The sequence below is a fragment of the Dermacentor silvarum genome, unplaced genomic scaffold, assembly GCF_013339745.2.
Source record: "Dermacentor silvarum isolate Dsil-2018 unplaced genomic scaffold, BIME_Dsil_1.4 Seq1070, whole genome shotgun sequence".
NCBI classification, from domain to species: Eukaryota; Metazoa; Arthropoda; class Arachnida; order Ixodida; family Ixodidae; genus Dermacentor; species Dermacentor silvarum.
The window spans coordinates 87,092-109,265 of record NW_023605528.1 but is presented as its reverse complement, the minus strand read 5'-3'; the positions used below and the strand labels follow the sequence as shown (position 1 = coordinate 109,265).

Genomic DNA, 22,174 nt, shown 5'->3' with positions numbered 1-22,174 from the left:
TGGATTAGCATTTCTAATCCATAAGGACTTAGCGGGCAACATTTATCAATACTACAGCATTAATGAAAGGGTAGCAGTCGTTGTAATAAAGCTGCATAGGAGATATAGAAAAATGGAGAACAAGCTTACGCTGCAGGCTCTAGTCATGACGACGAAGAAATAGAAGTTTTATGAAGATATTGAATTAGCATGGAGAAAGTGCAAACTCAGTATGCTGTATTCATGGCCGACTCCAAAGCAAAAGGGGGGGGGGGGGAGCAGACTGGTGTGCAAGCAATTGGCAACTACGGCATCGATTCTATGAACACGAGAGGAGAGATGTTGGTAGAATTCGCGTAAAGAAATAGAGTCCGAATAACGAATACCTTCTTCAGCAAGCCCAGTAACAGGATGCGTCTGTAAACGCCTAATGGAGAAACAAGAAATTTTGATTTCACCTCTCTGTCAATCCCAGCTAATACAGGATGTAGAAGCATTAGGTAAGGTAAAGAGCAGTGACCATAGGTTAGTGAGGGCTAGATTCTCTCAATTTGAAGAGAGAAAGTGCAAATTAGTCAAGAAGAACAGGCCAACCTAGAACGCAGTAAGGGCAAAGCTGAATTAGGCTGGTGTTCACAAACAAATATAGCTTTAGAATAGGAAGAAAAAGGTCACACAGAGGTAATGAATTAACCATAACCTGGGTGACATGAGACGCAGCAAATAAAATGGTTAGGTAAGGCACCGAGGCAACCAGTAGGTAAACTCTCTCAAGTAACAGAGGACCTAATACAGAAACGACAAAGCAGAAACGTCCAAAGCTACCTTGGTTATCCACACGAAAAGCAGAAATTGCTTATCGAGAAAGGGATCAGTCAAAGACACAACTATTCAATGCTATTCACGGCATCCTTAGAAGTATTCAAGCAACTAGACTGCGAGGGCTTAGGAGTGAGGATCAATTTAATTGAGCACTTCGGTTTGCAGATGACGTTGTCTTGTTAAGCAATACTTCAGATGAATTCCAACAAATGATCGATGACCTTAACCGAGAAAGTGTGACAGGGGGTTGAAGATTGATATGCTGAAGATAAAGGTAATGTTGAACCCTGGCAAGGGAACAATAATTTACGCTCACCATGAGCTTCTAGAGTCTGTACAGAATACGTTTATGTGATCAATTAATCACAGGCGACCCTGACTAGTAGAGTAAATTTACGAAGAATAAAAATGGGGTGGAGTGCATACGGCGGGCATTACCAAATCCTGACTGGGAGCTTACCACCGTCATTGAAAAAGAAAAGTGTAAAATAATTGCATTCTATGCTAACATGGATGGGGCAGAGCTGGTTTCTTTTGGTAATGCGCATTACATCCAGGGCCAGGCCCTTGGTGACAGCTGTCACATTGTCCTTTTGTGTGCGAGCAGAAGCAACGGAAGCAGCTGTGTGGTGAGAGTTTTCCGCATGTGCGATCTAGGCGCAGTAACACGGCTTGGCGGCGGTCGCACGTACTCGTCAGGCCGGCCATATAAAAATAGCGTGGATTGACCTATTTTCTCTCACTCAGTGCGCTCGCCTCGTCATTGCGCTCAACACACGACACAAGAGCGGTGCAAGGGAGCCGCTCTATCGTAGCGTCGGTGGTATAGTGGTTAGCATAGCTGCCTTCCAAGCAGTTGACCCGGGTTCGATCCCGGCCGACGCACGTTTTTTTTATATAGGCGTTTTTTTATTTACGCATATATTTACAATCATTATATTCTGCCGGTCATAACATGGGGGGAAGAACTTGGCGGTTAACGAAGAAGCTCGAGAGCAAGTTAACGACCATGCACTGAAGTTTTAGGCGTAACGTTAAGAGACCGGAAGAGCGCGGTATGGATCAGAGAGCAAACGGTGATAGCCAATATTCCAGCTGGCAATAGGAGAAAAAAAAATGGAGCTGGGCAGGCGATGTGATGCGTAGTGTAGATAACCGATGGGCCATTAGAGCTACGGAATGGGTGCCAAGGGACAGAAGGCGGCATTCGAGGACGGCGAAATTTAGGTGGCGTGATGAAAATAGGAAAGTTGGAGGTGCAAGTTGGAATCAGCTTGCGCAAGGGGGTTAATTGGGGTCGCTGGGAGAGCCTTCGTCCCTGCAGTGGACATAAAAAACTGACAGATGATGATGATGACTGGAACATCAAAAATGCCAGTTTCTCACGAGTCGTGAAAACACTGAAACCGATACCATGGTTTAGCGCTGCGCTTCGGAGCTCTACCCGGCTTTACACGGCTGCTTGCTTCGCGACTCCGATGCAGGGTGTATTTGGTACAAACCCTCACGCTACACGTTGCCACCGCCGCCCGAAATTATTGTGAAACGGATCAACATAGCTTCGCTGTACAGGTACCATTCCAAATGCCTGCAAAATATGCGTATACACGATTTCGCACCAGCAACAGACGACACGTGAGGTCTAGCGGACGAGTTCCCGTGCACACACCAGCGAGATGGTCGACGCACCCCAAAACAGCAGGCGGAGCTCACCTACGCACACAGAAGGTGGCGCTGCCGCTGCTGTTCGGAAAGGAGAAAAGAGTCGAAAGATGAAGTTGGCGATTTCGTTAAGTGGAAAATTAGCTGTGTGCTACGATAGGAGCAGTGACATGAATTGTGGGCCCCATGCCCTCCCTTAATAAATTATTTTCTTTTATTGACTCGTGTTGCTTAAGGTCGCTACAATATTACAAGTACTGCTACTGAAGAGTTGTTGAGCAGCTGAAGCCGAATTATGAGAACTCTTCTCTAAAACAAAAGTAAGAGAAACGCAGCTTCTCCACAATTCCTTATGGGCGCTGAATGTTATCTGGCAAAAAAAATCTCCGCCCCTCACTACCACACAAATCCATTCGGTCGCAAGATATAGTAACCAATTAACAGGAAACACAAAGGATCCAATCACATTAGCAGATTTCAAAGAAGACCAATCAACTAGGCATCAATAGTTGTATAAACAAAGGATATTCAACTTCAACATTTCTTTTCGCACGTTCCCTCGTTTTTTTACAAAGAAAAAAAAATAAGCAATGCAAGGGCTAGGCACAAAAAGCTGTATAACAGCAGCTCGGTGCGATTCCTGCCCCTTTGTTTTGCAATAAGTTACAGCGAATACGAAATAGAAAAATGAATTACAGGATTACGAAATACAGAACTTACCTACATCTATACTACACAAACGCATATTTAATATAAATACAAATACCCGAACATATATAAGGCTCCTCATGCACAATTGATAAACAATGTAGAAATATGCGTTAACATTCCCTTTATGGAAGTATTTATTGGGCAATATCAGCATTAACCTGCGGTACATAGAAAATATGAAATAAAAGGAAAATTGAAATAGGTTCGAAGCATGGTTATCAGAATTGCAATGTTTATTTTATAGAAATTTGCTGTTATTTTAAATTTGCTTTGCTTGTCTTTTCTGTAATAGTGTTTGATGCGCAGGTTCTTTTGTGTTAATGTTTCTGGCAGTTCCCTGAGGCGGAGCCTCCCAGAACCCAATCGAGGACAAAGCCGTTGTTGGGAACACACAACAAACTTTTAATAAAACTAAGAGGAAAAGAAACCATAAACCAACACACAACGATAACATGAAACACGTAGCTGGAACGCTAATGTTATGAGGCAAGTTCGGGCAGCTGCGGGTGTGCGTATGCACTACAGTCTCGACGCGGCGAAGCGGAGACGAGACGACGAGAGAAGCGTTGTTGATCTCACCAAAAGACGTTGTGTCGGAACGTCGTACAGGCTGCCAGAGCGTGGCAGCTCTGGCTCGGAGGGAAAGACAGGCGGCTCGGCAGCACGGGCCGACGGTGGTGGCGTTCTGTCGGGCAGCTGATCGTGGCAATCGGGCTCGTAGCCCGACAGCTCACGTTCTGCCCACGGACGCAGACGCTCACCGGCCTCGGGCAGCAGCAGTTGACTATCGGGCAGGGTGGCGATGCCCGGAAGGCAGGCGGCTTGGCAGCAGGGTTGACGGCGGCGGCGTCCTGGCCGGGCAGCTGGTCGCGGAGCTCGGGCCCGTAGCCCGACAGCTCTCGTTCTGCCCACGGGCGCAGACGCTTGCCGGCCTCGGGCAGCAGTTCTCGAACGGATGGAGTGGCGGCGCCCAGGAATGGGTTGGCAGGAGGCCCCAGCCGGGTGAAGTCCTGGTGGCTCGGGTCCGGAACCCGACTGCCGTCTTCAACTCCCGATCCGGTGGCCGACCTTGTCCTGGTGCCGCTTCTGGAACTCCTCCCCCTACTGCCAGCGCGGCTCCTTTTTCTGCTGCTCAGGTCGATTCGTCGATTTCTCATTGGCTGCTCGAGGCCGTGTTCTTTTGTGATTGGATTGGCTTTTTTTCTTTTGATTTCTTTCTTGCGCCGCGTGTTCACGCGCCGGACGGTCTTCGGCGTCGTCGTTTCGGCGCAGCGCGGTATAGCGGCGCGCGCTCTCCTTGTCTGCTTCTTGTTTGAAATGCAACGCACCTTGTCGCACACCACAAACATCACCGTTGCGATCACACATCACAAGTGTTCACCTGAATATCAGAAGCATATAAAAAGTTTAACATTCTCGGCACTCGGCACTGCAAGCGCTCAAACCGTGATTAGTTCTTGAGCAAGGCAACACCCACTCATTTCCGTTTTTAAATTCGCGATTCAATTAGGTTGCACAGATTTCTGAAGTCCGTATTGTTAGGCCATATATATATATATATATATATATATATATATATATTGTTGAAGACTAGGTTATTTCGTAACAGTGTTCAATAGGCAAAACAATAAGAGCGCGAAATATTTCGAGTGTATGTGCATCAAATGGAGCATTAATAGTATGCCGTACGGTCATCTTTGTAGTGCTTTTAAACTGTGAATGCTTGTTCGGGATGGCGTACCCCCCCCAGGTTACACTAATGAACACGTGCAAGGAAGAGACGGTTATAAAATATGAGTATTATTTTAGAAGCCAGCGTGTGTCCTAATCGGCAAATTATGCCACATGTTTTCGCCAGGCTAGACATATTACGTTCTGCGTGTGCAAACCAAGTTCAAATATTTGTTAAAAATCACTTCTAACGTTTTTACATTATCTACTAGTTGTATTCTTTCGCTGCCGCGAAAAAGAGCAGGGTTGCTGTTTACGTGCCTTTGAGGTGGCGTAAACAGTACAGCCTTAGTTTAACTCTATCAATTGCTAGTGAATTTTATTTACTCCACTTCTCTAATTGGTTTGAAGCCATGTTTGCTAAATCTATAGGATGCACAATATCAAGCGTTCGAAAAAGCAAGGCTATTGTCATCGACGTAGAATATGAGATGTGCATGTTATTATTTGTGATATCATTATAAAGATTAAATAAAGAGGTCCAAGTAAACTTCCCTGGGGAACACGTTGCGTTAGTGGTCTTGTTGATGAAAGTTACGTACCAAGAGTGGCGCGCTGCTTCCTGTGTTCAAGATATCATTGCAAAGGTTCAAGGGCGAACCCGCGAAAGCCGTAATGCTAGAATTTTGCAAATAAAGTTTCGTAGTTAATATAATCAATGCTTTGAAAAAGGCTATGAAATTCATGGCGTTCACATATTGCTCTCGAAATTATTAAGGTTAATTTTTTGCGTTAGCAGAGCAAGCTTTGCGCACGTTCCATGCCGGGAAGCAATCTGCATATCTCGTAAGATATTATACTTATAAACATTTACGTAATTCTGTTGCATATTATTTTCTAGTGCCTTAAGGCTCATTCACACCGGCGACTGGAGGAGGTCGCGCGACCATTTGCGACTCGCGAACAAAAAGCGACCGAAGGCGACTGATGTTCACACCGGCAAGCCCGGCTGAGCGCGACCTGCAAGTCGCAATCCCGGACATTCTCGTTCTTCAGCGAGAATTCTAGGGATCTACGCAGTTAGCGCGCATTTCGCTGGCACTGTGTAAATTGGTTTCGCGTTCCGGCAACAGCCATGGATTTTGATTCGAGCGGGCTGGATTTTGATTCGAGCGAACAGGAAGACGTCGTCCCTGTGCTGATGTGCTCCGCCGGGGTGTCAGCTGTGGCAGCGCGGAAGCTCCCGAAGAAAACGCGACGCTCGTGGGTGCGCCCGTGCTTCCGCTCGCGTGAAGTGACCGGCCACGCAAGCCGCCTCCTGCCCGAACTTTGTGCGCATGACAACGAGTATTATCGAGAGCAAGTTGTAATTTCTAGCTCGCATTGCGTGTTATTCGGTGCATAATATTAAAGCAAGCTGTTCACCCGCTGTTCACCTTTGGGTGGCGTGCTCATCCAACGAACGGCAGCTGGAAAAAGGGTTTGTGTTGTGCTTTCTTTTCCTGCTGTTTAGCTTCCAGCGAATGCGACCGCGTACATTCGACACGTTGCTGCAACTGCTGCGTCCAAGAATAACAAGACAAGACACCAATTACCGGCCTGTAGCCTGCATATCGTGACGCGGACATTGCATTTGGCGTGGACGACGACACATCACTTTCGGCGCGACGCTGATTGGTTGAGCAGCTTTGCGACCACGGTCGCGCGACTGAAAAATCGCGCAGTGAGCGACTGACCCAAAATGGTCGCTTTTCGAGAAAAGCGACCATTTGCGACCATTTGCGACTGGTCGCTTTGCGATCAACTTGGTCGCGCGACCACTGTCAGTCGCCGGTGTGAATGAGCCTTTAGAAATCACGCGAATTACAGATACCGGCCAATAATTTTTGGACCCGTTCTTGTTTCCGGACGTAAATGAAACGTTCACTTTCACGTGCTGCATTTTCTCAGGAAAGACGCCACTGGATAAACAAAAATTAATAATCTGAGTAAGCGCTTGCAAAAAAAGTTCAAGCCAAATTTAATGGCCCTAATCTCAAGCCCATTTTATCCCGCGATGTTCTCTCTTTAAGGACGTAGAGGCCGAGTATGACTCTTCTGGTGTTGTAGGTTCAAAATTAGGCTGTGTGTCTGGCTATGTTAGAAAGGAAGTTGCATTACGTCATGGGTGCTTAAGTTTAGAGATATAAAGTGTTTCTTAAGTTTGTCAGCTAATTCTTTACCTTTAACTTTTTATTATGAACTGTTAGGTCTTGCTCCGGCTGTTTGTGAGATTTAAATACTAAAAGTTTAATTCGCGCCAAACGACATCGCTCTGAGTTGCCCTCTATTAAAGACTTTGTGAAAATGTTTCTTCGGAGCCTTCCTCAGAAATTTATTCACAACGTTTCGGTATGTTTTAAAAGAGGATAAATCCGCGGGTCCTCGAGTCTTCACCAACTTAGCATACAGCCAATTTCTTTCGCGGATCATTTTGAGGCAGTCATCTGTAACCCACGTTTTCTGAATTTTTGCGGTCTCTTTACTTTTTATACGGCGCACAGTATTCGTAAAGGTTCAAAACTATGCCCACGAATATGACAAAAGCTTCATCTCCTTCTCTTCAATAGAGCACAGAGCTTAAATTTATTTTTTTCGATTTCTGTGCGAGATTGGTTAAGAGTCTTCGCAATAATTAAATGAAGCAGAAATGACTAAGAATGAGCAAGCTGCTAGATGCCTCATTAACTTTACAGAACATGTACATGGGCGAATGCCACTTATGTTTCCTGCAATTCCACCAGGCTGTACCGAGCCCACTGCGCTATTTGTGACAAACTAGTAAAGCAAGCTCTCGGAGTTGGCACAATTTCAAGTGGCGCTGTAATTACGTTTCTGCAGCCGAAACAATTGAGAAGAATCCGCGTTCGGCATTACTTGGGCGTATTTAGTAAATGTTAATATCAATATAACCGCCAATGGCAAGTCGTAAGTCATTTGTGTACAGAAAACACAACAATCCTCCCAAAAACTAGAAAAACTCGCAATGTCACAAGGGAGACGATACACAACAGTGAAGACACACCTGCGGGATTCCAGAGTTAATACTTCATGGTCTATTCTCAGTGCCGAGTGACTTGGGAGCATGCTACATAAAATTTACTCAGATACAAGCAGTAATGCCTCTTCCACCCCTATCAGAAATATTCAAGAAGAAAGTTTCAAACAACGAATACTATCTGTTTGAAGTAGCCAACAGCTACCCATACGTTATTAATTCGGCATGTTATCACAACTTGTTTTATCGTTCTTTTTTGTCAGGTGTTCCTCCTTTAAAATTTATTACTTAGGTTTGATAGCATTGTCTTTTTTCTAATTTTCTTAGCACTTAGACGCCCGGTTTTAAACATGAAATCATTTCTGACAACAGCGCATTGTCGGTTCCCTCGTTCTTGCTCAGTTTGCCGTTGGTCTATATAAAACACCTAGTTATTGTCACTCCGTGGAAAGCAGCCCACCACCTGTCTGTCATTTTGCTCGGTCCTAGCGTTCGTGCCACCGGTTCCAACTTTTGGTCTGCACTTGTCACTTCCACCGGGGCACTGGTGAGAATATTGAAACTTCACTCACCCTTTTCCTCGCACTTCGGAGACAGAACTGACCAACGTCCGCTTCCAAGACAAGTGGCTACGTCGGGCCCACGCAGTTGATACCCCAAGAAGCAACGGAACCGAGCTTCGCTACCCACCGGAGCCTGTCCTGCAATTCCTTTAAGCAACACGTCGCCGTTCTCAGGGGCCGCAGGTATCTTGCAGTGCACCTCTGCAAAGAAGCAAAAGAGTATAGGTATTTATAGTGCGAATACTCGTATTAGCGTTATCGTATTATTAGAGCAGTTGAGTCCGATGACCACATATCACCGATACTGTATTCCCGTGATGTCGTAGTCTACTACGCTCGCGCACTTATACTTAAGCGCACCTTTAAGAACGCCTGATTCGGGAGCCTAGCACTATGGCCCAGTGAACACACTGCAGTTCCAGGACGTTAAGCCCCGCAGTTTTTTTATATCTACTAGAGTGACTGACTGCGCTTTGCTGCAAGCGTTGGCGTGGTAGTTCAGCGCAGCGCATTATAACGGATAGATTAGGTGACAAGTTTTAGTACTTATATATTTGTGGTATTTCTGTGTGATATGATAAAAGACAAGCGTGAAAGACAAACAGTACTGCTGGAAAATAGCCATACGTGTATTCATTCGTTCCTTCCAACAGTTGCTTATGACTATTAATGCGCTGCACTTAAAGCTCATTACGAAACCTTCTGAAAATACAGAAATCTGCTAAGAATTTTAGTGAAGCTGAGCAGTAATCCTAATTAAATGTACATTTCTAGGTGGCAGTGTACGATTACATGAACACAACAGCTTGCGTATAAAGTTACCCCTAATGCGTACTCCAAATATTCATCACCTCAGTTTCATTTTTTTGTAAGACATCGCCACACCTGTTTAATTACGAACGTTTTTTTTTCAATTTGTATCGAAGGCGTAGCCATAAAGCTCTTTCGAGGCACGTCGGAGGGGTCAGATGGTGCAATTGAAAGGCAGCTCAAACATGTTTCTGAAAATAAGTGTTCAAGGCGGATTAACTTACCTTTTAGTTATAGGCACTGACAGTAATGGGGCATATGATGCAGCAAATGTGCAGCGCTGAATGCCCTTTTAGTAGACAAATTGATTGTATTTGGCATTTTGTGGATAGGCATGTAACTGTGCCTCCAAATTAGTACACACGCAGTACAAGTATCATATGGTGCATTTCGTCCGTCCACCGTGGCATAACTGGGCCTCAATTCACAAAAAGCTCTTGCGCGATAACTTTTTCTAAGAAGAAATCCCGCCATTGCTGATACTGGATATGTTTTACAGCGTAAGCTGTTATGGGCTCATTGCAATAGCCATTTCGGTTCGCGATGCTGTCCGCCACCGCCTCCGCCGCAGCCGTTGGGGACCGTAACCGCTATCGCCGGAAATGCGAAAGAAGTACCCCGTTCCCGCCGATATCGAACCCGCGCCCGCTGCGGGCGAGCCAGATACTCTACCACTGCGCCACGCAAGCGCTTGCTATCGGGCAGCGGAAAAATGCTCTAAAACGCTCCCTATGCAGGCGTACAGGCGCAGATGACCCGAGCCTCCGCCAGTATGGTGGCGCCATCTAGATAAGGCACCGGTAAACGCAGCATGTGCAGGCGCACTCGACGAGATGAAATTCAGACGAGGTGCACAATCACAAAAAAGCGCGATCCCCAGCCTCCACCAGTAGGCGGCCCCATCTAGTTAGGATGCCTGCAAACGCAGCGTGCGCAGACGCAGACGACGAGATGCGATTCAGACAAGGTGCGCAATCAACGCGATTCCGATGCGAGATGTGCGCCACGTATTTTGGATACCTCTTCGGTACAGGTTATGGCGTCTCCTCTCAAGGTAAGAACCGCTGCTGAAGAAGTGAATCGTACAGCTACTTGCGCGGCTACAACCAGGTATCATCGGGGTCAGCAGACAGCTGTGCAGAGAGCATTAGAGGCCGCAGCTCGCCGTAGACGCCGGGCGGACAGTTCAGACCGTTCTCGTCAAAACAAGGCGAAGAGACTTTGTCGCGAAGACCCTGGTGTGAGTGGTGCCGAAATTGGAGGCCATCATCCAGTGCGGAAGCCGCAACCACGCAAAAGAAGGTGAGCTGGAAAAAAACGCAGGCGAGGATCGATGCGGTGGTAGGTTGCTCGGCTCCGGTATGGAGCCGCCCCTTTTCGGGATCAGCCAACGAAAACGCTTAATGCAAGAAATCGCGTTTAGGTTCCAAAGAAAGCTTAACGCTTTTATATCGTAATACTATCGCCTGTGCTATTCATTGTAATACCACAATGGCCGCTCCATCAAAACGCACATAGAACGGCCGTGGAATCTGCACTAGCTCTGTGATCGGCTCTCTGACCCCTTTGTAAGGATCACTGTGCCGATTGTAGGCGCACGTCATTGTAGAGATTTGCCTTTCCAGCAACAGTAGTGGCACATAGTTCTTCTGTAACATTATCGTTAGTATTCTTTCCCGCTGCTAACATTTCTCTGCCTAAAATCGTTTTTATTGATTTTCATGAGGAACGAGGAAGCTCGTTTGAAAGCCTTCAATACAGCGAAACAAAGTATGGTTAAGTGCTAAAATGTCGCCATGGTATCAACAAGCATTTCTAATAACTTTATCCCCTACCGTGAGTTGTTTACATGCGTCTTAAGCGCTTCTGGCGCTTTCGAGGTTTCAGATCTCTGCGGGATAGCTGAAAAACGACATCTGGAACCATAACTGGCAGTTGGGCTAGTTGGTCTTGATTCAACTTTGAAACGCGCAAAAAAAATCAGTTGAGAGTCAGCGCTGTCCATGTGCGCTTCTCTGTCGTCCGCATTGTTTCGTGCATTGTAAGTCACTTCAAAGATACATCTGGGAAGTCGCAAAATAAGCCACCAACCCTGGTTGCTTTCCAAGAATGTGTGTAGCATGTTTTTGGGTGGTGGTCATTTGTGGCACTATGGTAACCTATGGGTCATGGGTAGCCCTCCCATTATCACCATGCCTTGCCCGTACGCTGCACCCAACTGGTACTTCAAGCGCCATTTCCTGATAGGCTAGTTCGGAACCCTGTGCAGCGTCGGCGACCGCCTCTGGTAACAGACGCTGCGTATCTGGTCACAGCGTCTGGTCGCCCCGGTACCAACGGAACCAATACACGGTATCACCACACGGTACGGCCGTACAACCATGCCATTTCTGCCGCTGTGTTGGACTGCGTTATTTTAAGAATCGGCCCACAAAAACGGTTAGAGGATTGATAAAAAATCAAGTTAGTTCCCGAAACATACTAAAAACGCTGTAAAAACTATCGATATTAAAGAAAGTCAATTTGCCGGTAGTTATTCATCACCGTTACAAATACGGCACAGTACGGAGCCTCTGGCGCCGCGGAGTGAGTTGCTCCGGTTGTCGATACGACTTTGCACGTACCTAGGCAGACAACGCGACGCAATAATTGTGCTAACGAGCCTCGACAGCACCGCTTCTCTTCGCTGCTGTGGAGGCACCCTATCATTGTGCCAAATAACCACAAATGCGCAGTTCTTTAAACAATTACAGTTATCTCACATAACTTGTGTGAGACTCTCGCGTTTGCCGGTACTCACTGTTAAGACACCTTAATGGTTGTTCCAAACCCTTATTACCTACCTGATATCTTGATGGTGATGGAGTGGTGCGTTCCATTCACCGTCTCGCAGCTGTACGTCCCGGAATGCAGGTGTGTGGTTCGGTTAATCTGCAGCATGTATGCATTTTCACCAACATCCGCGGGACCTCCTTTGGCCCAGGCGGAAGCGCCGTAACTCGGAACGCTGCCGTTGTGAAGCCACGTAACTTCCCGCCTAGTGTAGTCCGAGGGTAGAGGCACTTGAGTCGCAGGTTGACGCCAGGTCGCACCACCAAGCTGCCGTTGTCGTCAGAGGATGCCCACTCGTCATCCGCCACACCATCGTAAAGGATGGATGGCGTCGTTGTGTTCCCCGCTGAAACGGCAGGGAAGTGAAGCCGCGAAAACTTTGGCCGTGAATTAGTGCACTTCAAAGAGAAAAATAACACACACACAGCAATGACCTAAAATGAGTGCCACCGTATTTAAAGGAAAACATCAGAGCCATGATAATTGATTCACGGAATGTAGGTCAGGCGGCGAGCTTTCCTTTTGCCTCCACTCTTAGCTTTGCTTCATCGAACACAATTTCCGCATTTGGTACTGCGTTTTATGCATCCTGTACTGAACCTCCAGATTTTTAAAAACAAAATAAATTCAAAGAGCCAAGACAGTGATAAAAATATAGCTCAATTTTGGAACGTTTCTTTCCAATGGGAAATGAATTATTTTGCTGTAGGTGCGATTGCCTACCCGGGTCTGCCATATATAATTCACAAAAGCGCACCATAGGATCCTGCATAACAAACCTTTCTCGCTTAGGATCCGGTTCAGTCATGCGACTGTACCACGCACCGGACGCACTCTATTCGTTTTTCATTCAGGTGGTGAAGTTCAGCCAACTAGCCTAAATTGCCACATTCCCGCACTTCCGAGCAACGTCGCGACGTTGCTCGGAAGTGCGGTGACGAACGGATCGATGACGAACGGATCGTCACCCGTGTCTGTTTGTCACCTGTGCTAGCAACGTGGTTAATCGCATCCCTCTTTCTTGTGGTAAACAGTATACAGGTCAAACGGGACGCTGTATCAGTGACCGAGAACGCTCAAACAATATTAATAAAAGCGTACGTGACGGTTGGCTTGCATGTCACTGCAGTTCGTGTGAGCGTGAACCGCTGTTTGCTGAAAGTACTATTCTCAGCAGAAGTGGTGATCAACTAACATGCCGAACAATTCAGGCTGAAATTATTTAGCGACTAGGCTCTGTGTGTGTCAGCACACCATCTGTGCATTTGTCTGATAAGGAGTTAACCTTGCTAAAGCTGTGAATTGAGTATATGCAATGTGATCAGTGACGGCTATAAACACGGGTCGCCGAAAATAAAGCTTTTTGTTAAAAGTTAGCGCAAGTCTGTCGTCCGGTCTTTGCTGTCGTGTATATCTACATTACAATTCACCACTATGCCATATCAACAAACTCAAACAGCCACAATACTGAAATTCTTATGACGAAACAAAAACGAAGCCATAAATGTATAGGAGATACAAAATACTCCCGCTGGGTTATCTCCATACTGCCTGCTTTACCCATGTGAGCGCTCTGCTAGCTAGACACCATCCTTCAGTGCAACGCTGATCTCCGTTTTCCAAGCTGCTCAATACGCCGAAGAGTTCACCCAGGTTGGCTTCTGCTTCAGCACTACTAATCAACGGCGCCAAAAACATGGTCTCGATGCTCAAAGTCAATCAGCGCCTTCACAAAAACGAAAATACAACATAACCAGATAATACAGACAGAACGCTGGAAATATTCGCCTGTTGTCGTTTTTAATATCCTTGTTATCACCTACTACATGCAACAATACATTATATTCTACAGGAGAATTTCGACTTTTTCGCAGTGTTGTTGTCCAACTGAGGTTACAACGAATCAGCACTCACCCATGATCTGCTCAAGCGTAGGAAGCGGCTGGCATCTTGGTGGTTTGCTCGACCAGCGCCTGGAAGCCAGGCAGCGTAGCTCCGCAGCGCCAATCAGCCTGTGACTGCCGGCAGGGACACACCAGAAGCGAACCACTGAACCCACGGGAAGTGTGTCCGACGGCAGATCCGGAGCACGATACCTCCCGCTGTTGTGAGCAGACAGTACCACGTGGTCGTCAGAAGCGAGGGCATCCAATCCCGGGCAGCCAGCATTATCATCTAGACGGAGTGGGCATAGAACGTATGCGAGATATTTTCACAGCCCAACACTCAATAGAAGGCGGCCTTCCGATGTGTCTGGCAGCCCGTGTAGCAATTTAGCACTTCATCTTCCAAAATCACAAATGGTAAAGTACGTTGCTCTTCAAATATATTTATCAACATTAAAAATATTCAAGGACTACAGAGAAAAGCCGTTCAATATATTTATTGTAAATTGTCGCCAGTTTTATTCAACGTCATAACTCATGGCAACAAACGGTATCTAAATGCTCGCTTTACTCCCCGGGATGACGTATAGTGGCTTTGGCATTGTGCTGCTAAGCTCTAAAATGCGGATCGAATGGCCGCCGTGGTGGCCGCATTTCGATGAGGGTGAAATGAAAGACCGCCCGTGTACCATGCATCAGCTGCACGTTAAAAACCCCAGGTGGTTAAAATTAAGCCAGAGTCCCCCACAACGGCGTCCCTCATAATCATATCGTGATATTTGCACGTAAACACCAAAATGTTTTAGTTTCTCTTAACTTTGTCTCTTTCCTTACCAAAAATATACGGCGGGACCTCGATGACAGACTAGAAGAACGAACTACTGTTCCCATTCAACATCTTTCCCTTTACCACCAGTGAACCCTGCGAGGCATCTACTCTGCCAGAGCCTGAGGGGTAAGGTCAGGGGGTGTAGGGTAGCTATGAGGACCTCGAACTTTAGAGTAAATTTTAAAAGGCCTTTGTGCTCGCGCTTCCTCCCAGGACGAGGAGGGGACGGAGACGCACTTTTGGGAGAAATGCAGTTTGTGAACGCGACTAACTGGTTACTAAATACCAGGTGGCACTCACTATTTTGTAAATAGTCAATTGCTTCTGCTACTTATTGATATTTACTACTCTTGCCTTATGTGTGCTTGAATGTAGAGGTTCTGTATATCTGGTAGATCGACGGAAATCGCCCTACTGCATCAAAAGACTAATTATTACGGAACATCGAAGCTAAAAACTAACAGTAGTCATCCATATGACTTCTCCAAGGCGTTTTTTACGAATAATTGTGCAAGAAAAATTAGGTTATTATGGAAACCGTGGCATTCCGTTAGATTTCATTAAGTTATACCTAGCACACCCTCATCCACAGGCATCTGTCAGATGGAAACTTTATTGATCAAAATACATTCATCATGTCGTACCACAGGGAAGTATTCTGGGCCCCCTGTTTCTTATAATTTATGTTAACGATATTGTAAGACTTGACAACACTATTGATTACGTTATCTAAGCGGATGACTCTAGGTTATTATACACTGGTACTAGAAAAAAAAACAGCCAACATAATTTTAAGGAAACTACATACATGGTTAAGTGCTCACTGATAAACTGCTCTAAAACTCAAGCCGTGTTTTTCACCTCAAGCAGACAGCAAGCAACGTGTCTTCACTGTAGGAGCGCCATAACATTTCAATTAATTTGTCCTCCTTTGATAAAACATTCGGTCTTTTCTTCTACGTATATGGTATGGGATTTCTTCTTAGTATGGGATCACCACTGCGCCAACCTCCAGCCCAAATTTTGGAAAGCTGTAGGATTTCTTAGAGAATTTCAAAATTTTCTACCGGTTAAACAAAAAACCCATTCTGCACAACGCAGTCTTGAACTCGCACTTACGTTATTGTCATTTAATCTGGGGCAATGGTAGGAAAAAATCCGCCAGTGGTCTTACAGTTATGCAAAACGATGCGTTACCTGCCGTCGCTAATTTATCTCATAATTTTTATACCTACAATTTGTTCAGAAGATGCAGTGTAGAAAGCTCATTCAATATTGGAGCATAAATTATTTCGTTCTTTAAAGATTGAGATCCGCAATGACAGAGCTGACGTACGATCTACTGCAAAATTCTGTGACTTTTTGTAAAATTTTGTGTGAGGTCTGTTAAGTGCAAGAAGCGTTGTCAACGCATTTATTCTGCTTTGATATTGTGACTCATGTGCTTACTTTTCTACAATGATCCTCTCGTATATGTATATATGCAAGATGGTGTAGTGTAATTTTGCTGAGTTTATTTCGGCTTGATAAGCAAATAGCCTGCCATTTGTACTGCCAGATTTTATGGAAAGGTGGGGCTAGTCGAGCTGCCGTAACCCTTTATTCACGAGTGTTGCCTACAGGCAACATACCAGAATTTTTTTTCTCGCTGAGTTCTTGTATTAAGTTCAAAGTTCCGAGGTAAATGTTTTCGGCCAACACTGAATAACAGGCATCAAGCGTCATCCGTTGGTTTCGAGCAGGAACACAGGATGAAGTAGGAGAAGTTTTGCACGCGAGTCCCTTTTTTTAATGAACGGTCAGAGGAGACAGACTGATGCAAGACCTCCAGCTGCGGTGATGTCACACACGTGATGCAAAACAAATTAACTGTACAGCCTCCCGCATTCTTAGCTATATCGCGCGAGAACACTATAATATGGTCGTGCGTCGTCCTGAAGGGAACATTGCATTAGACGACTCTTGCACAGGAGAGCGCTTAGTGCACCTGAGAGTACTTCAGCCGGTCTCACTGATTATCGTAAAGGCGCTAAAGTGACGCGTCATGGACGCTCGCACGATATAGCTAAAAATGCGGGAGTCTGTACATCTATGGTTCAGATGTGACGAGAGCTGACGGTACAAATTCCAAACGAAGCTATAGTGGTGCGTCCACCCTATCGCTGAAAAAGCTTCCGCGAATTATTTTTGTTTTTTATTTTCGTTAGTTATGCTTATTCTCGTTGTTTTTCCACACTAAGATAGAAAATAAACATTATCTTCGTGCATTTATATGTGCCGTCATTATAGGGTAATGCGGCCTTTTTTAACCCTCCTCATCATAGCATGTACTCCTTACATGTAGTGAGAAATAAATTCAAACTCAAACGTTCTTTATTATTGTCAGATTGCTTGATTGCTTGTAATCAGGGAAATTTTGTAGTACTATTTCTATTGCATAATCATCGCTGTTAAGGTTTACTGAAATGTAAGGGATGTGTTCAAGTAGGATTCTTTTGCTGATTTAATGCACGAAAATGCAGCTGCCACAATTATTCAATGATATCTGTAGATGAATGTGTAGAGATACATGTGTACATATGCATGTGTAGGAGCCCCTGTCGCACGTGATGTATCGTGAACTCCCGTACCGAAAGTTCCAGATACAATGCGTTTGTAGTGAGGCCCATTTGAACTGATCTATTTTTATATTTGCATGTATTCATTTGAAACAATAAAATTAGGCTCGGCGGGGCTGTGATCAAGTAAATAAAAACATACAAATGTCATACTTATCATTCCAGCTTTAATCCACACTGTCATGAAGCGTGATGAGCTTTGAATAGATCATTGAAACTTGCATAAGTTTATTCCAAGCGTCGCATGTTGTATTGCAAGAAAGTAGTTATATATTTTATTGTGCAATGCCGAGAGTTCGGGTGAAATTATGTAGTCCTAAAATCTCCATTTATTGTTCCGTCAGTCGCATCAAGTTTCTTAAAATATTTTAATCTGCTATTCAAATCACCTGCACAATATAATTATTGGCAGCAGGTACTACGAGAATGGAAACATTATTCGTTCGCTAATGCTGATGGAAACCGCCCCATCGCGCACCCCATGAAAACATGGTAGTGCGTTGAGCAAAGCGATCGTAACATTGCTCTTCCCGCTGTAGTGAAATGGAGCTCCACTAAACATGCAGGGTGTTCAATTTACCCACAGTTTACGGCGCGTGTTTTTTTTTCATTGTCACCAAAGGATAAACTGGCAAGAACCACTTAGGCATACAAGCGCGTACGTTTTGACCGAAGCGGTTAACATAACACACGGCAAGGCGCATCATGCATTGAAACTCAGCATTGAAACGAACTCAGCATTGAAAAAGTAAGCGAGATGCGCTTCGTTCATCGTATAGTACTTGTGAGAAACCAAGGTTATGGCGGCCTGCATTACACTGTTAAACTGGAGAAACTACAGCGCCTTTTTAGGCGAACGGCAAAATTGATTGCAATTTTACAAGCGCCGTACTGAGAATAATGATCAGCCATTTGTTGAGCGCAAGTCTGAGTAATGGTCATGTTTCATTACGGGGCGCGATCTTTTCCGCATTCGTAGATGGATTTTTGGCATCAACTGGTTAGATAACCTACTCACTGCTACCAGCATGCCAGGTGATCACCATTCATAAGAGGCTTCAGCATGCTTATGGCGACGCGTGAGTGAGCTCGAACGATGTGCCCAAATGGAGCAGACCTTTTAAATATGGCCAGAGAATCGTTGCAGGTCAGCCTCCTAGTTGTTGCCCTCGGGAACACGCGACTAAAACCAATGAGGAGGCCGTTGATGCACTCATCAAAGAAGACAATCGCGTAACAAGAGACATGATAGTGAAAATGCTCAGAAAAGTGTGGTGTGCCGTTTAGGAGGTGACTTAAATCTTAGGTCACACCCATCTTTATTGCGATCAAATGCGTGGCCAATGATACGAAACACCAGAGGCGATGCCTGCAGCGATGTGTCCACTATCTCCAAACAGGGTGGAAGGTGGGCTCTCAGAAGCGTGTATTAAAGCTGGCCGATCGGCAGGAAAAACGTGCGCAGAGAAATGAATATATGTGGAACTGCGTGGAAAAGTTCGAAAAAGAATCTGACAAAGCTCTCGTTTTAATGCAGCGTAGTTATTTGTGAAACGTTGTTGCTCAATACATACAGCATGTGTCTCGTATATAAGAAGCAAAATTACCATATCGGAGTCACTTACCTGGATGCCATCCCGTTAATTCGGGCAGATGACCAGAAGGCGTGCTGTTTTTCATCATTTCCTCCAAATGCGCAATTTCATTGGATATCTTTTGAAGCAGCTCATCAATGCTTGCTTGGAGTTTGATGTCCGCGGAAACGATGCTGTTGTAACTTTCACCTAGTTCGTCCAGCAATATCTTGACTTCCTCGACAGTGTTATTGAAGCCTCCCACAACTGACAAACATTCTTGTACATTTTGGCTAAGCTGGGTCAATCGCACTTCCAATTCGGAATTTCGCTTTTCCAGTTTACCCTTCATCAGCGTGAGCCTTTCTGCGAGATAACTTTGTAGCGACTCATTCAGGGTCGAAAATTGGCTCACAGAGGTGAAAAGGCTCTCGTTCATCCTGTAAAAAGTGGCATTGTTGCCAACGTTGAAACTACCAATGGCTTCAGAAAGAGAGAGCTGTAATAGTTGTATGTTAGTCTCTGCATTATGTAGACTCTGCCAAAGAGAACTAGCATTTCGCGCTAGGTCCTCAGTTTGGGCTTCGAGTTGTGTCAAATTGTGTTCTGTTAACACATCCACGGTTTCTTTCACCCGAAAGCTCACGTTCACAAAGCTGCGCGTAATTTCGTTTATGAGAGAATGTTCCAGTTTTCTAAGATTTGTGCTCACGCGAGCGGTGTTGTCTTCGATCTGTGACACTTTTTTCTTCAACGCGCTGTCACCAATTTCTTTCCGTAACTTGACCAGCTCTTTAGCCATGAATGTCATGGCATTTTCGATCGACCACTCTTCGCCTGTCAAATCATGAGATATGGGTGCCATTCGCTCCAATGCTTCGTGCGCTTCCGTATCCACATCCGCTGTGAAACTATCGCAAGGCATTTCCTGAGAATCTGAGATGTTGTGATTATTCGATGCGTACTCCGTACATTCAATCACCTTGCTGTCTCTAATAGTGACCGAGAAGTTCCCATCCTTTCCAACGAATTCAATTTCGCTAATATCGTGAAATGTGTTGTTTTTCATTACTTCGCTGTATGAGGCAGTTTCTGTAGAATTACGCCAACCGTCGGTGCCATTTTTTGTAAAAGCAATTGCAACTGTTGGTGCGGAGGTGTTACGCAAATTTTCAAGGAGATCAGTGCTCACATTGATTTTTTGTTGGGTTCTCTGACGTGATACATTGCTCAGTGAACCCTCTGAAGTGTGAATCTTGCCGGGAGATGCGCGTTGTGTTTCCTTCGTTTTGTTCTCTTTCATATGTGCTACGTTTCTCTCGATTTCAATGCCATTTAGCTTGTCTTGATCCCACGTTTCATTAAGATAATGTGGAGGTGACAAGAGCTGCCTGATGTCCTCCCCAGTTCTATAAAAGCGTTCTATCTTTGCCACTATTTTCGGAAGCGATGCCGCTGCTCGCTGCACTTCCGGCGTAAGTAAATTTGTAACACTTCTGGCTTCTGCTTTTGCAGCCTCGATGCTCCTATTTGTTTCAAGCCGTTCCAAAGCTATGTCTCGTTTCATTCGTTCCACTGCATCGTGAAGACTTCTCCTCTCGGCCTTCATTTCACTAACTTCGGCAGCGATCTTTCGCATGTCGTCAATGTCAGTCCCTGGTACGGCAAGTACTGAGTTGGACACGGCATTCTGTCCCCTATTTTGTAGTGCTTCCACGTCATTTTTCAGTGTCTCTATCGACTTCGAGATGCTCATGAAATGCAGTTCTAACAGGACAACTTTATGCGACAAATTTATAGCCATGCTTACGTGTTGGTCCAGCAGCGTAAGCTTCTCATCGACCTCTTCTTTCCACGATTCACAATGACAATCACATTGTCCGGCTTTAACCTCCGTCGAAGATGAGAGCAGCGCAAGCACAGCGGCCGCTGACACTTGAGAGAGAAGCGCCTTGACATAAGCCATGTTTCTTGGCTATACTGGAACGCGCACAATTCAGGCATTCGTCTGGAGCGGGTTCACTATCCCCAAAACACCGGCTGTCATAATGCACAAATCACAGCGAGGGCTTTTCTGCCCTTGGAAAGCCACAGGAAGTGCAAAAATGAACCTTTTCCTCAACGAAGTGCTAAGAGGTGGCGCGGCTGACACCGCACGAGGAACCGACTGTCTCTTATCTGAAGGCCACGATGGACACAGGACACCCCTGAAAGAGGTCGCCCAGAGATCGGCGTTGTGCCGATTGCGGGAGATTACCACGGATCCAAGTCCCGTCTGTTGCGCCAGTTCTTGTCTCATTAGCATGTGCCGCAGAAAAAGTCTCTTTATTTTCTATATTTGCATTTTTGCTTCATGCCGCACCTTCTGGTTTTCTAAGAACTCGCCCATCGGGAAATTTTCCTGAAGGGCTAACAGTGCATCCCATCAATCACTAAAATAAGAGCAGAGAAATAGGTAAAAAATAACGGCACAACCTTTACACTACAGAAGGGCTTGGAAACTCGTGACTATCTATATCAATTAACCCACGATGTAGACGTACTGTGAACTATGGCAAGAGACTTTGGTGTCACGGCGCTTGGCTGTACACAGTGCCACCTGCGCATACAGTGTTTTCCCCTTTTTTCTCTTTCTTTGCCCCTTTCTTACTCCCAGTCTGAGGTACTAAGCTGGGCGCTCGCCTACTTGATCTTCCTGCCTTTCTTTACCTTGCATTTACATCTACTTAGTGTGAATATATTGAGATCTCATTTCTTTTCAGTCCTTGAGAAAGCAGTATGTAAATCTTACTGAGGTGACAGTAAGTAAATATGCTTCGCACTGCGTTCCCCCAATGTCCCATGATTTGGAGGAAAATTACTTCAGTGCAGCCCGGATGAGTTTTTATATTCTCTTCTTTAGGGGCCATTGCGCGACACAGCGAACTGGCTGCGCTAGTTATTAACGAATTTCGTTGTTTTTCACCTTAGGATAAAATTTTCCTCTTAGCACCCTATGCTGGGGAACTCGTTTGAAAACGATGTCGTTGAATTCAAAGCCTCTAAAATAAAAATCGCACACTCGCGCGACCATGAGGAATCAGAGCAGCCTCACACAGCACCCAAAGCGTAGTAAGGTAGCCTGGATGCTTCATTGCAACCGGCCATATCAACCGGAATACCTGCCCGCCAAACCCGAAG

General features: G+C 45.4%; 1 protein-coding gene and 1 non-coding gene across 2 annotated transcripts; one reads left to right on the top strand and one right to left on the bottom strand.

Moving 5' to 3' along the window:
• The first annotated feature begins 1,615 nt into the window (after positions 1–1,615).
• Positions 1,616–1,686, top strand: Trnag-ucc (transfer RNA glycine (anticodon UCC)). The gene has a single exon. It is a non-coding gene; the product is annotated as a tRNA-Gly (tRNA).
• Positions 1,687–8,459: 6,773 nt separating this feature from the next.
• LOC119434436 (uncharacterized) lies at positions 8,460–21,318 on the bottom strand. The gene is made up of 4 exons (XM_037701590.2): positions 19,046–21,318; positions 14,002–14,262; positions 12,099–12,433; positions 8,460–8,646 (listed from the first exon to the last, which is right to left on the bottom strand). The coding sequence occupies exons 1-3, from the start codon at positions 20,958–20,960 to the stop codon at positions 12,135–12,137; spliced, it is 2,475 nt and encodes an 824-aa protein (XP_037557518.1). The 5' UTR covers positions 20,961–21,318; the 3' UTR covers positions 8,460–8,646; positions 12,099–12,134.
• Positions 21,319–22,174: the final 856 nt, after the last annotated feature.